Source organism: Arabidopsis lyrata (assembly GCF_000004255.2).
Source record: "Arabidopsis lyrata subsp. lyrata unplaced genomic scaffold ARALYscaffold_4, whole genome shotgun sequence".
In the NCBI taxonomy this organism is placed as follows: Eukaryota; Viridiplantae; Streptophyta; class Magnoliopsida; order Brassicales; family Brassicaceae; genus Arabidopsis; species Arabidopsis lyrata.
In genome coordinates, this window is record NW_003302552.1 from 16272547 (window position 1) to 16286436 (window position 13890).

The 13890-nt window shown below is 36.9% G+C and overlaps 2 protein-coding genes across 4 annotated transcripts; one reads left to right on the top strand and one right to left on the bottom strand.

The window, feature by feature from the left end:
- Window positions 1-3322: 3322 nt before the first annotated feature.
- Window positions 3323-4507, bottom strand: LOC9315559. Its single transcript, XM_021030041.1, has one exon. The coding sequence runs from the start codon at window positions 3890-3892 to the stop codon at window positions 3488-3490; it is 405 nt and encodes a 134-aa protein (XP_020885700.1). The 5' UTR covers window positions 3893-4507; the 3' UTR covers window positions 3323-3487.
- Window positions 4508-10127: 5620 nt separating this feature from the next.
- LOC110228969 (protein NUCLEAR FUSION DEFECTIVE 4) lies at window positions 10128-13048 on the top strand. Of its 3 annotated transcripts, none has more exons than XM_021027467.1 (3): window positions 10128-11201; window positions 11595-12018; window positions 12137-13048. In XM_021027467.1, exons 1-3 carry the CDS (start codon window positions 10737-10739, stop codon window positions 12850-12852), a joined length of 1605 nt encoding a protein of 534 aa, XP_020883126.1. In that variant the 5' UTR covers window positions 10128-10736; the 3' UTR covers window positions 12853-13048. The 3 variants fall into 3 exon arrangements, with proteins under 3 accessions (XP_020883126.1, XP_020883125.1, XP_020883127.1); XM_021027466.1 differs by having other exon boundaries at window positions 12164-13048; XM_021027468.1 differs by having other exon boundaries at window positions 11595-11950; window positions 12105-13048.
- The last annotated feature ends 842 nt before the right edge of the window (window positions 13049-13890 follow it).

Genomic DNA, 13890 nt, shown 5'->3' on the forward strand with positions numbered 1-13890 from the left:
CTCTTTGGAGAAGATAAATCTGGAAGGAAGCTCAAAAGAAGTGAAGCCATTGGGCGTGGTAACAGTATTAGGGGTGGGAAAAGGCTAAAGGGTTAAACCCTAAGAGAGAGAGAATTAAGAGTTAAGAGTGTATTTAAGTAAAAGTAATGATCTTTGGCGAGCGGCGTGCTTACAGTTCTGCACAGAGCACATTTATCAATGAATGTGAGAGACAGACAGAGTGAGACTCTTTGTTTTTTGGTTTCGACGTTTCCTGATTCGAATTCGAACAAGGTCCCCTTTGTTTTCTTCTCATAAAAAAAAAACAAATTAAAAGACAAGAGAAAAAAACTTCCCCCGGGTCAATGTTGGGTTCCTTAGTGGGCTCTTAATGGGCCTAATAGCAAACCAATGGACGATGCAAAAGTAATATCTTCTTTATGTTCATGTTTGGATCCTGATAGTCTGATACAGAGATTAGAGAATAAACGACTAGTAAAAGTTGTTTGATATCGTTATATTCGATAGTTTTTCAAATTTTTAATAGAGTACTTACCAAAATATAAAGTACATTTCTTCTTCTTGATGTCACAGGAAACAAATTTTGCTCTCTCTCTCTCTCTCTCTCACAATCAATGACAAGAGAACAGCTGTTTCTGTTCGGCTTTTGTCCACATCTGACCAAGATAAATCCAACTCAGATATATTTATCACACTTCCAATTCCAACTAAGTACAAGTTAACACTTAACAAGCCTTCCAATTATTGTTGTTCTTCTCATAATTAATCCGAAATTTCATTCTGTTTCCTATTACAATTAAGGAAAAATAAAGAATATGAAAGAAAAAAATAATAGGAACTAAAGGAGAAATCTTTGTTTCACATTTCCCCAACTTCACTTAAAAATAAAACAACACGGGAATACTTGCAATTTTCCTTAATATGCAAAAAAAGTATTAGATATCACTAGATTAGTTTAGTTGGTTTAGTAATTTATGTACAGCTTGGTTATCAACTTTGGTTAAGAGTCTTAGTATTTAAGGTTTTCTTTGTACATCTTTTACGATTGAATGGAGTAAAATCATAATTGAGAAGTAAAGTTTGTTAAATCTGAAATGGTATCAGAGCAATTTTTTTCCTTCTTCAAGCTTTGCTTCGTCAAACTTCATTCTTCTTCCGCAAGCTCAAATCATCTTTCATTCTTTGTTCATACCTCTTGCATCTATCATCATCTTTTTCTCCGATTCATTCTCGACATTTTCATCGGAGATTTTCTACTTTCTTCTTCGTTTTCTTGCTTTTCCGATCGTGTTACATTCCGATCGCGTTGATCGTGTTCGATTTCGTGTTTCTTCACGGGCGAAATCTTGTTTCGATTCCGGTTGTTATTTTTTTTTCTTTCATCTATCTTTGTTTCCGATCAAAGCTGATCGTGTTCATCTTCATTCTGATAATCATTGGTCTTGTTATCATCGATCTTGATCATCAATCATCGATCTTATCTGTTTTTCTTCCGATCATTTCATCACAATCGATCGTGATTCTGTTATATCGTATTCATTGTTCTTCGTTTTCATTCCGATCAAGTTGATCGCGTTTATCATAGTCGCAATCGACTATTTCTTCTGGTTCAGAGTTGATCCTTCATTATCCGATTGATTCATCAAAGTTGTTCGCGTTTTTTGTTCGAATCGAGCTCCGTTTCGAGAAGAGCGAGCTTCGTAGATCTCAATTTGTGCTTCAATTGCTCAATTTCATTTTGCGTTATCCGATTTGACTACCTCGGCTTCTAGATTGAGATTGACTTCATGATCTGCGTTTGAGATTTGGTATAATGGTTACATATTCTCCGCTGATTGATGCTCATTCCAGCTCATGATTCTGCTAAATCAACATGATTTGATTCTGGAATTGTCTTCGTTAGTGATGATGTTGTTGCTCGAGAGGGGGAGCTTCAATTAGAACAGTTTAGGCAGAACCATTCTTTTGATGTTGATACACGATGCTTCGATCTAGCTGCATCTGTGATTGATCTTCTTGCGTTTTGTCGTGTTACTGAGATAGCTTTTTCGCTGGAAATAGTCTCAACATTACTAGATATTCTTGAAGATTGCTATGACTTTCTACTTCTAATTGCTATGGATTATGACGTTATTGTCATGTTATTGCTGAACTTTGGAGGATTGCAAGTGATAGCTCATCCTCTAGCCGGTTTAGTTGGTTTCCATGCCATTGAGATTGATGTCCAGATCCTGCAATTCTTTCTGCAGATTGATGTAGATCCTACTACAGCTGGTTACTTTGTGGCATTGATGGCATTTGATGATATTGTTGAAGTTTCTCTTTGGCTCACTTCCACGAACACCAGAAACTTCATCTAAGCCAATATGTATGATTCCCCTGACCTTAATCTTTATTATATTAGGCTGTGGAACTTTTGGCAATGGAGTTAGATGTTGTTCGTTGGATTCTTGTTATCAAGAATTTGCTTCATCCGGATATGTTCTTAGAAAGGGGGAGCTAAGGTTAGAAGGTCTTAGGCATCTTGCTTTCACGTTCAAAACATTTTATTTGAAGTTGTCTTCAAGTGGGTGCATCAAGGCCAGAATTGTTATGGTTTATTATTTGTGTACACACATGATCAAGTCTCCTTCTCAAGACTGATTCTGGTTTCTCATCACATAATCCCCGATGTCTTTGTCAAGCCACCAACAGGGTGTTTTGTGCTGTTGATATATGTTGCAGTGAGATTAATTTAGTTGGACTTAGTTGTTGCTATTGTGGAGCAAGTTCTGTTTTGGCTAGTAATGATACTGTCATGGTTAATAAGCTCAGTTCAGCCACCTGCTAGTCCACTATTTCTTCTGGTTATTGATGGTACAATAGCTACACTGTTTTTGGCTTCCTACCCCGTTATATACAGTTACATAAGAACCTGTTGAAGTTCGACGAAATGCAAGTAAGATGTGTTCCAAGACAGTGGGAGTTGAAAGTGATATTTGAGAAATCTACATTGTTATGCTTGTATATTTTTTTTGCTACCATCTGCTTGAAGTTGTTACTGAGGCTGCGATGGAGGCCTTACTGCTCTCATCTGCTCTCATCTTCTCTGGTTTACAGTGCCACATAATGCTAATGAAGATGGTGAATATGTTAGACAGTGGAGTGCGTTTGATGTTGATGCTCATTACAGTGTCACTCATCCCCCAAGAATCTCTCATTACAGTGGAATGCGTTTGATTTTAAGGTTTTCAAGTCCAAGATGAAAGTCCCTTTCATCTTGAGGGAGTATTAGATATCACTAGATTGGTTTAGTTGGTTTAGTAATTTATGTACAGCTTGGTTATCAACTTTGGTTAAGAGTCTTAGTATTTAAGGTTTTCTTTGTACATCTTTTACGATTGAATGGAGTAAAATCATAATTGAGAAGTAAAGTTTGTTAAATCTGAAAAAAAGAAAAAAAAAAGAGTTGGGAAAAGATGAGAAAATATGGCAAACCGGTAACGGTTCAAGCCTCCAAAAAACCGGTTAACCTAAGAACCGAATTCCGAACCCGGCTCAGATCTCTTCCCTTAAGAGTCCTTCCACTACCTGAACAAACGGAAAACGCCATTTGTCCTCCTTGAATCCTCCGTCCGACCATAATATGCGGCGGAACCATCTCTCCTACGTCGGAATATTCCTCCTTGGAGTAATCATCCTCCTCTTTTCCAACGTACCTTCTAAACATGTTCTCTGGAATATTCACCGGAAGCGAGCTCGACAACGCCTTATCCGTCGTCGTCATCTTGATCCACCTCTTCTTCTTCATCTCCATATCGGAACCAAACAGGCGCTTCTTGTTCTCTTTATGGTGAACGGAGCTAAAACCGTCGGAGAACACTATCTCAGATTCATCGAATTCCTCCGCCATTTACAGAGAAGATTTGGAAGGTTTTATTAGTATGGATTGAAAATATTGATATTAGGGTTTGGAGAGACTCCAAATGATCTTAATCTCTAAACAAAATGAAGGGTTTTATATAGGGAAGAGAGAAGACGAAGGAAACGTAGAGAGTCACAAGACGTTGTTTTGGGGTTTTGTGTTGTGTGTTTTATGAGATCAGATGATGTCATCATGATCATGGCATTGAGTGCGGACCCCGCTTACCTTCTATATCTGTACACTTTTACACTTGGATTAGTATATGTAATTAACGAATTTTTGCTAAAGCAAAATACTTTATGATATGTGGACATATCTTATCTACATGTGTCTGAGTAACGCAGACTGGGGACTTCGATTGGATCGTCCTTTTGGTCTCATCATATTTATCTCTCGTAGTTTATTACTCCGTGAATGTTCAAAATGGATTTGGAACACCAACAAGGTATAATAATAACTAATAGTAAGAAACAAATTGGACACCTTTTTAGTTCCTGTTTAAGGAAATTATATTACTACTTTTTGTAAGGAAATAAATTTTATGTATAATTGAATATGACGTGAAAACACGTGAATTTGTCATATTTCGTAACTTGTGTCTCATGACTTTTTCTCATGCATCATTGCATTGTATACAAAACTTGATATGTCCCTTTGTAAATTATTCTGAAAATATTTTTCATTTAAATAAGTAAATTCAATGAATGCGGAGAAAAAAATGTATGATCATGAATGTTATTGCGGACGTTCCAGTCTTAAAAGACCTGATCAAGCATGTATAGAAATTAAGTTTCGTTTAGTATAGTAACACAGTAACACTGGAGATTGGATTGGACGGAGACTGCAGATTTGTCATATAATGTATGCTGCTTTTGTATTGTATGTGACAAGTAACTGCAGATTGGCACACATAACTACATGGTCGAGACCAGGTCCAATTTTAAAAAATCAAAATCTATTTTGAACCATATTAATTTATAAAAGAACAATTTGTTATAGTCGATCACATTTTCAAATGGTGAAAGAAAACAAGTATGTTCAGAATTTTAATATGTGATAAGTTCGAATCTTCTGCACTATTAAAATATTGATAACTTCGTTAAATACTAAGCTTAGGATGGATTAAGTACTTATGGGAAGTTGGAAACAACACTTTTTGTGTGTTTTACTGGAAAAGGAATCTAAACGTCTGCGTGTACAGACACATCAGGGCTCCGTTGCTTTCGGCCCACGCGTACTGTTTTATATTTTTGGTGCTCTATTTTAACGTTAGCGGTAGCAGAGTAGAACATAAATTCATTTTATTAACATAGAAACATAAAATAATTATGTATTAGTTTTAAATCTTGTCAACTCATTCTGATAGTATTAGATTTTCGCTTTTTTATAATAGGTTCAATTATGAAGTTTTCCAATTTATAGAATTTTAACCAAAGTACAATTTATACCGAAATACTATTTAGAGATCAAATTACAAGAAAACACCGAAATTGATTGGCAAAAGCAAGTGATTAAGACAATGTAACTGTTTAATCAAGATAAAAAGAATATTAAGAACACCTAATGATGAAAGAACCATGAAAGATTCAGAGCGCAGCTCAATCTAAAACGCTTCTCTAAATTATCTCTTTTTCTTCCTCTTCTTCTTCCTTCTCTTCTCTTCTCTTCCAACCTTCAATCTCTCTTCAATGGCCGCCGCAGCCAACAATTCCGACAAAATTTACGGAGTCAATAACATCAAGACTCACATCCCTGTGATTCTTGATCTTGAAGAGAGTAACTACGATGCGTGGAGAGAGCTTTATCTCACCCACTGTCTCAGCTTCGATGTCCTTGGCCACATCGATGGCACTCTGCTCCCAGCTAACGCCGACGATGTCGCATGGAAGAAACGTGATGGGATTGTGAAGATCTGGCTCTATGGAACTCTCACACCCAAACAGTTTCAGGGTTCCTTCGTCTCTGGTTCAACCTCTCGTGAGATATGGCTGCGGATCGAAAATCAATTCAGGAATAACAAGGATGCTCGGGCCTTGCGTCTTGACGACGAATTGAGAACCAAGGAGATAGGTGACATGAAGGTAGCTGACTACTGTCGTGAAATGAAGAAACTTGCTGACTCCCTCAGTAATGTCGACGCTCCGGTGCAAGATCGTACGCTTGTGATGTATGTGTTAAATGCCTTGAACGCCAAATTTGACAACATCATCAACGTGATTAAGCATCGCCAGCCCTTTCCCAGTTTTGATGATGCAACAGCAATGTTGCAGGACGAGGAAGAACGTCTAAAGAAGGCGATCAAACCGAACCCTACACATGTTGATCACTCTTCATCGTCAACTGTCTTGGCTGTTTCTGAAGCTCCACCCGTCAACAACTTCCAACGATCAGGAAATCAACAGTTTCAGAACAGAGGCCGTGGCAGGGGAAACAACAAGTTTCGTGGAAGAGGCCGGTCGTCATACAACTCACCACGTCCATCTTACCAGTCCTCTCCATTCAACGCTTGGAACAGTCCATTCTACCCGCCACCATACCCGATGTGACAGCAGCCGTGGGGGTTTCCGCCTCAACTAACAGCTGCAGGAGGCAGTGGTTATGGGGTTCTTGGACCACGACCTGCTTACAACACACCACACAACAACACTCAAAATGTTGGAGGGAACAAGTATGAAAGCACAGCAGATTTTGCCCAGGCATTCAACACGCTGACACTGCAAGATCCCACCGATTCCCAGTGGTACATGGACTCCGGAGCTACCGCTCACTTAACGTCAGGCTCAGGTAATAATCTCCAAACTATTTTTAATCCTAGCATCAGAAAGTCTGTCATTGTGGGCAATGGTGGTTGCATACCTGTTGCTGCTACCGGATCCTTAACACTTGTTAATAAACCTCGTCCCTTATCGCTTCGAAATGTTCTTGTCACTCCCGATATCATCAAAAATCTTGTTTTAGTCCGTCGTTTTACTAAAGATAACACATGTTCTATAGAGTTTGACCCATTTGGTTTTTCTATTAAGGACCTCCACACCAAGGAGACACTTCTCCGCAGTGATAGCACGGGCGACCTCTATCCAGTTTTTTCTACATTCAATAAGAGGCAAGCTCAAGCTTCGGCGTTTCTCGCTCAATCGTCTAAAATTTGGCATCAAAGATTAGCTCACCCTAGCAATGATGCCTTAAGGACGTTAATTTCCTCTTCTTATTTTCAGTCAAATAAAAAGACTCTCCCTTTGTCTTGTAATGCTTGTCAGCTTGGAAAACATGTTAAGCTTCCTTTTTATTCTTCCACATCTTCTGTTTCTTCACCTTTTGAAATAATACATTCGGATTTGTGGACCTCATCTATTCCTAGCATATCGGGAATTCGTTATTATGTTCTTTTCTTGGATCAATTCTCTCATTTCTTGTGGGTTTATCCTCTTCGTAACAAGAGTGATGTCTTCTCTAAATTTTCACAATTTCATAGCTATGTGAAAAATCATTTTAAGACCAATATTCGGTCTCTCCAATGTGACAATGGAGGTGAGTACAACAACTCACAGTTTCATGATTTTTTCGCCAAAAATGGTATCACCTTCCGCTTCTCGTGTCCATACACCTCGCAACAGAATGGAAGATCCGAACGCATGATTCGAACTATCAATAACGCTGTTCGAACCTTGTTAATTCAAGCTAATCTTCCCACTTCTTTTTGGGTGGAGGCCTTAAACAATGCTGTTCATATTCTAAATCTTCTTCCATCTTCTTCGATAGACAACAAAATTCCCTTCTCTGTCTTGTTTCAAAAATCACCTTCTTACACTCATCTCCGAGTTTTTGGATCTCTTTGTTACTCTCATACAAACTATCAAAACAAACTCGAGCCACGGTCTACACCATCAGTTTTCCTCGGCTATCCTCTTCTTCATTCAGGTTACAGATGCTTTGACCTTAAGACAAGAAAAATTGTGATCTCTCGTCATGTCACGTTCAATGAGAAAGTCTTTCCGTTCAAGGCCTCAAACACTCAATCAAGTTCTGTTTATAACTTTCTCCAAAACGAAACAGAACCTTCTTTAATACAAAAACAAATCCTTCTCTCACCATCGTCTCTTTCTCCTTCTTCTTCCTCCGAGCAACCTGCTCCTCCTCTAATAGAGCAACAAACGTCTCAGCCACCTGCTGCAATTGAGCCGACACCACATCACAGGGTTACTAGGTCAAAGCAAGGTATTAGAAAACCAAAACAAATTCTTTCCTTATCGGTCGAATCTGTTTCTTCAATTCCTAAAGGTTATCGACAAGCTCTTTTGGATCCAAATTGGAATCCTTCAATGACGGATGAATATGATGCTTTGATTAAAACTAACACTTGGAGTTTAGTGCCTAAACCTGCAGGTACAAATATCATAAACTCAATCTGGCTCTACAAACACAAGTACAACGCTGACGGGTCTTTAGCTAGATACAAATCAAGGCTGGTAGCCAATGGTAAATCACAAGAACAGGGTATCGATTTCGACGAAACTTTTAGCCCCGTCGTGAAGCCTGCTACCATACGTGCGGTCCTCAATTTTGCTGTTGAAAGGGATTGGCCGGTTCACCAGTTAGATGTTCAAAACGCCTTTCTACACGGGACTCTTACCGAAACAGATTGATCGTATCTTATCTCCTAATATCATTCACCATCCAAACACAATAATTCATATATATGAACAAGGCTAGCAGCAATTCAAACTGTGTTTATTTATCGTTGCAATTAAAATTCTCTAATCCGGGAAACAATTGTCTCCTTATAGCGCTTATATTTCACAGTTTAATTATGATGATTAAATTGCTAATACTTCAATACGATGTGGTTTGTTCCGTAAACACTTTTGTGTAGGGTATCACTATCAGTAGGGTTGATATTGTTTAGTTATACGTATATTTGTATGTCGATAATATATATATATATAAGTCTACGGAACAAACCACAAACGGGTTTATCCTGATTATTCGTTGCTTAGTTTTGGTTTAATTTAACACGTACGTAAATACCACATGCAAATCTAATTAAGTAATACAAAATTATAGATTTAGTTTCGCAAGTAAATGGCCTTGGCCAATATTATTTGATGATGTTTTTCTTAAGATTCTCAAGCCTTGTCTTTTTAACTTTTAAGCAACGTATGCTTGGATAATATCTGATAGGCATCTCTTGCACAGTGGCGGAGTCAGAAATATATCTCATGGGGGTCATATATTACAATAATATTATTTGTTAAACTAAAATAAAATTTAAAGTAACTTTAAGAATTTAATTTTTACAAATAAAAAAAGAGAAGAAGAAAAATAGTATTTAAGTAAAGAGGAAAAGATGAAAACCTATATAAAATAGAATAAGAGTTAAGTATTGCAGCAATAAAAATTAGTCAAAAATTAATTAGGTGGTGCAAATGAAGAATATGAACTAGGAACATAGGGGTCATATTACATATTTAAGCCAAATAATTTAAATATTCTCACTAAATAAGCTTGCAAATTTTTTTTATTAAAAGTTATGGGGGCAGTTGACCCCCTTGCCCTTCATATAGCTCCGCCTCTGCTCTTGCAAATTAAATATGATAATTAAGAAAAAAAAAAAAACATGATAATTAAGAATTCGTATAATTTATTTCTATTGTATTCTAATGCACGCAATGTAATTTAATTACTCCTTTTTTTATATTCGTACTTATGAGTTTAGATTGATATTCTAGTACATTACCGTAAACAATCCTTTATACGTGATTTAATGTTTTTTGTTTGTTAACAGGCGAAATATATCATTTTTGAACTACCTAATGATATTGTTTATTTTCTAATTATATTTGGATTATTAACAAAATGCTTGGGTCCGTTTGGATAAGTCCAAAATTATAATTTTAAAGTCAACTCTTATTGGAAACATTTCAAACATTGGATTTTTAGTGATTTTAGGGGACTTTAGAGGATTTCTTTAGTTAAAATATAAAAATCTAAATCTCATGGTTTTAAGTGAAATTTGGGGAGATTATATAACAAATTCCCTAAATTCACCTAAAATAATCTAAAAACTTATTAAAACTCAAATCATTAATTTATATATAAGATTGAATTAGTTTCATTTTTGTACTTGGCATATAATATAAAGAGATGATTAGTTAAGTTATTGTCCTAAGTTATATGATTGTGCCTTGCTGTTGAAAGATTTGCCGATCTACGTTGTTGTCAGCGATTCGCCAAGATTTATAGAAACCAGCTACATCTACATGTCTGGTTTTTATAATCACATTAAACTATAACGGAGGACAGATATCTATATATCATAGACAAAATGTAATTATATTTTATAGAAAACGTCACGTTTAAATTCATGTATATATATTATATATGAATTGATTATATAATGTATTCATCATCCTCCAATTAATTAGTCTCTCATCTATACAGCTGTTTCTATAGATTATTTAGTGGACTTCCTCGTTTCTCATGGTAGACATTTCAGATTTAGTTTTGAGTTTACCTAGATTTCGATATATTCAGGTATCTCGGTTTAGGAATTGTCCAGTTTTCGTGTACTTTTTATGTGGTTGTGTTATCGGTTACATTTGGTTTAGTCTAGTTGGAGTGTAACTAAAGCAACTCCAATTAGAACTCGGTTTGTTTGTACCGTTTGTTTTAATCCGGTTAAATTTGGTCTTAACCAAACCAATAATGTTGCGCATGATTAAACAAACTTTTAAATTTAAAGTTGACTTTTTTTTACTTTCATTTTAAGACAATGGAGGATACTCATTATGATCGATGTAGATAGCTATAGAGAACGAGAGAAAAAGAGAGAAAGATGGAGTTCGCAAACACGAAATGGGTGGCTGCGGCGGCTAGCATATGGATACAAAGCTTTAGCGGAGCAAGCTACACTTTTGGAATTTATTCTTCTGTTCTCAAATCATCTCAATCTTATGACCAATCTACTCTTGACACCGTCTCCGTCTATAAAGACATCGGCGCAAACGTAGGAATCCTCTCCGGCCTTTTCTACACTGCGGTTGCAAGCCGAACAAGCGGTAGCGGCCGCTTCTTTGCTGGTCCATGGTTGGTTATATTTGTGGGGCTGCTCCAATGGTTCGTGGGATATGGATTCATATGGATGGCTGCGTCAGGAGTGATCGAACGGCCTCCCGTGGCTGTGATGTGTTTGTTCATGTTCTTCGCCGGTCATTGTCAGCCTTTCTTTAATACCGCGATTGTGGTCACCGCCGTCCGTAACTTCTCCGACTATGGTGGGACCGCCGTTGGCATTATGAAGGTATAGGTTATATTGAGACGTGAGGAATAAGATATATAAATTCTTGAAAAAGATTAATTCTTGTATCGGACAGTTTCTGCTCTTTTTATCGTGTAGTTTAGACCATATAAAATACGAAATAACTTTAAATATTGACATTACTGGCTGGAGAAAGAAACTAGCAGCTAGTAGGTTAGGTATATTGAAATGATAATGTATACGACTGGTCTTTTTCTATATAGTTACATAAACTAGTTAAAATCAATTTTGATGTTGTCTTGTAGACCACTAAATAGGATAAATCGGTAGATTACAAACATATATAATTCTTAATACGTACATAATTCTCATTACAAACATATATACTTGATAAGTTTTGTGGCCCTTATGTGTCATGTGTTTTTAATTTTTTAGGGTTATCTTGGGCTAAGTGGAGCAATTCTGGTTCAAATGTACCACATCTTCTGTGGAGGTGACCCAAGGAATTACATTCTTCTCTTGGCAGTGGTACCATCACTCCTCATCATGACGTTGATGCCCTTCGTTAGAACGTACGACACAGTCATCGCAGGCGACAAGAAACACTTGAACGGTCTCTCCGCCATCTCTTTGATAATCGTCACCTATCTTATGGTCGTCATATTGGTCGAAAATATTATCGGAATGTCAATGCCTATGAAGATATGCTCCTTTACCTTTCTACTTATCTTGCTCGCCTCTCCTCTCTTAGTGGCGGTTAGAGCACAACGTGAAGAGAAACAGAGATTCTTGTCTTTGGATTTTCCGGTTACCGAGAGAACCACGTTGCTTGACTCTCCAAAGCTCAACTCTTCTTCCGGTAAGGTTTAGTTTTGGTTCTTATTTATTGACGAATGATATTTTTGGTGGTCCAGGAGTGAATTATACCCTTTTAAGTTAGTTTAGGTCCCTTAGTTATCTGCTTATCGAAGTGAAAGTCCTAACACATTTCAATCAATCGACAGATGTTAAAGTTGTTATGACCAATGACATGAACGTTCTCGAAGCTATATGCACAACAAACTTCTGGCTTCTATTTGTGGCGATGATATGTGGAATGGGTTCAGGACTTGCGACGATAAACAACATCAGACAGATGGGCGAGTCACTTCGCTACTCAACGGTTCAACTCAATTCTCTGGTGTCTCTCTGGAGCATATGGAACTTTCTAGGCCGGTTTGGGTCGGGTTACATCTCAGACACCTATTTACACAGTCATGGCTGGCCAAGACCGGTATTCATGGGCATAACCCTTGGCCTTATGGCTATAGGTCACATTGTCATGGCCTCCGGTGTACTAGGAAGCCTATATATTGGGTCCTTGTTGGTCGGTTTAGCGTACGGCTCCCAATGGTCACTGATGCCAACAATAACCTCTGAAATATTCGGGGTTCGTCATATGGCAACTATATTCTATACAATTTCGATAGCTAGTCCGGTTGGTTCGTACATTTTCTCAGTGAAGGTAATAGGCTACTTGTATGACAAGGTAGCTTCTGAGGATGATCATTCTTGTTATGGGAATCATTGTTTTAGGACTTCGTATATGATAATGGCAGCCATGGCTTTGCTTGGATCTCTTGTGGCTTTTGTGTTGTTCCTCCGCACTAAGAAGTTTTATGCGACGCTTGTGGCTAAGAGGATCTTGAAGTAATCTTTACGAACCTAGGGTCTGAATCGTGGCTTCATATTCATTTAATTGGTTTCTTTTCTTCCCTCACATTTCAAAAGATAAATATCTATTATTTGTAGAAAGGAAATTGAGCATATGGCCTACTTTTTTTTTCTTTTATTGACATGAGTCATATCACCTACATATCATTTTCAGAAATTTAATAATTTGTGTTAGAAATTTGACGGGTGGTCTGGTCTCGCCGCTTGCCACACGTCAAAATTGCGGTAAGCCGATAATTAGAAATTTACCCGCAACAAAATTACTGTTAATCAGTGTTTTTAAATCCGACCAACATAGTGAACCGGACTACCTTCTGGATCATCGAGTTACTAGGTCAACCGAGTTCGACCACGGGTCAATTAATTAAAATATATTTAATATTTAAAGAGATTATATAGTTTTTATAAATATAAAAATAAAATATTCAAACTATATTTACAAAATATGAAGTCTAACAATAATAACAAAGTGATTTAAATTAAATTTTTAAATCTAAGTAAAAGTCTAAAACCGTTACAAATATTAAAATAGTAGGAGATCACCAATGACGGAAATAAACTAAAATACCATCGCGAATTCAAAACAACTAATCTCGATTATTTCTTTCACCATTCTATCCATTCTTCTTACACGGTACAATGAAGTTTCATCAAAATCTAAAACATCAAATGAGTTTAAGAATTAAAAAAAATTCTAAAAATAACTAAATAGAGTCTAAAACTCTATTTTTTATTTCAAAATCAAATGATAATTTTAAAACCCATGCCCAGCCGGTTTAACCGGTTTTCTGAGTCACGGGTTAATAGCGGGTTTATGTGAGTTTTTGCGGTTTTGAAATTGGCGGATATTAGCACTAAATCCAAACCGGAAAAGTGTATGGGTCGTGATTAATCGGTTGGACCGGACGATTCGGATGGGACGTGAAAACACTGCTGTTAATCGATAAAAATCTGTTGTTTGGAAAGTAGAAATTTTAGTTTCTGTTTTTGATTATCAGTTATACGCCAATACCTTTTC

What these genes read in the sequence shown, in the direction of transcription:
- LOC9315559 (XM_021030041.1), bottom strand. Translation starts at nt 3,892, where the DNA reads ATGGCGGAGGAATTCGATGAATCTGAGATAGTGTTCTCCGACGGTTTT.
- LOC110228969 (XM_021027467.1), top strand. Translation starts at nt 10,737, where the DNA reads ATGGAGTTCGCAAACACGAAATGGGTGGCTGCGGCGGCTAGCATATGG. An exon ending in CCGCCGTTGGCATTATGAAG is followed by an intron (nt 11,202 to 11,594) that starts GTATAGGTTATA and finishes TTAATTTTTTAG; the next exon opens with GGTTATCTTGGGCTAAGTGG. An exon ending in AAAGCTCAACTCTTCTTCCG is followed by an intron (nt 12,019 to 12,136) that starts GTAAGGTTTAGT and finishes TCGAAGTGAAAG; the next exon opens with TCCTAACACATTTCAATCAA.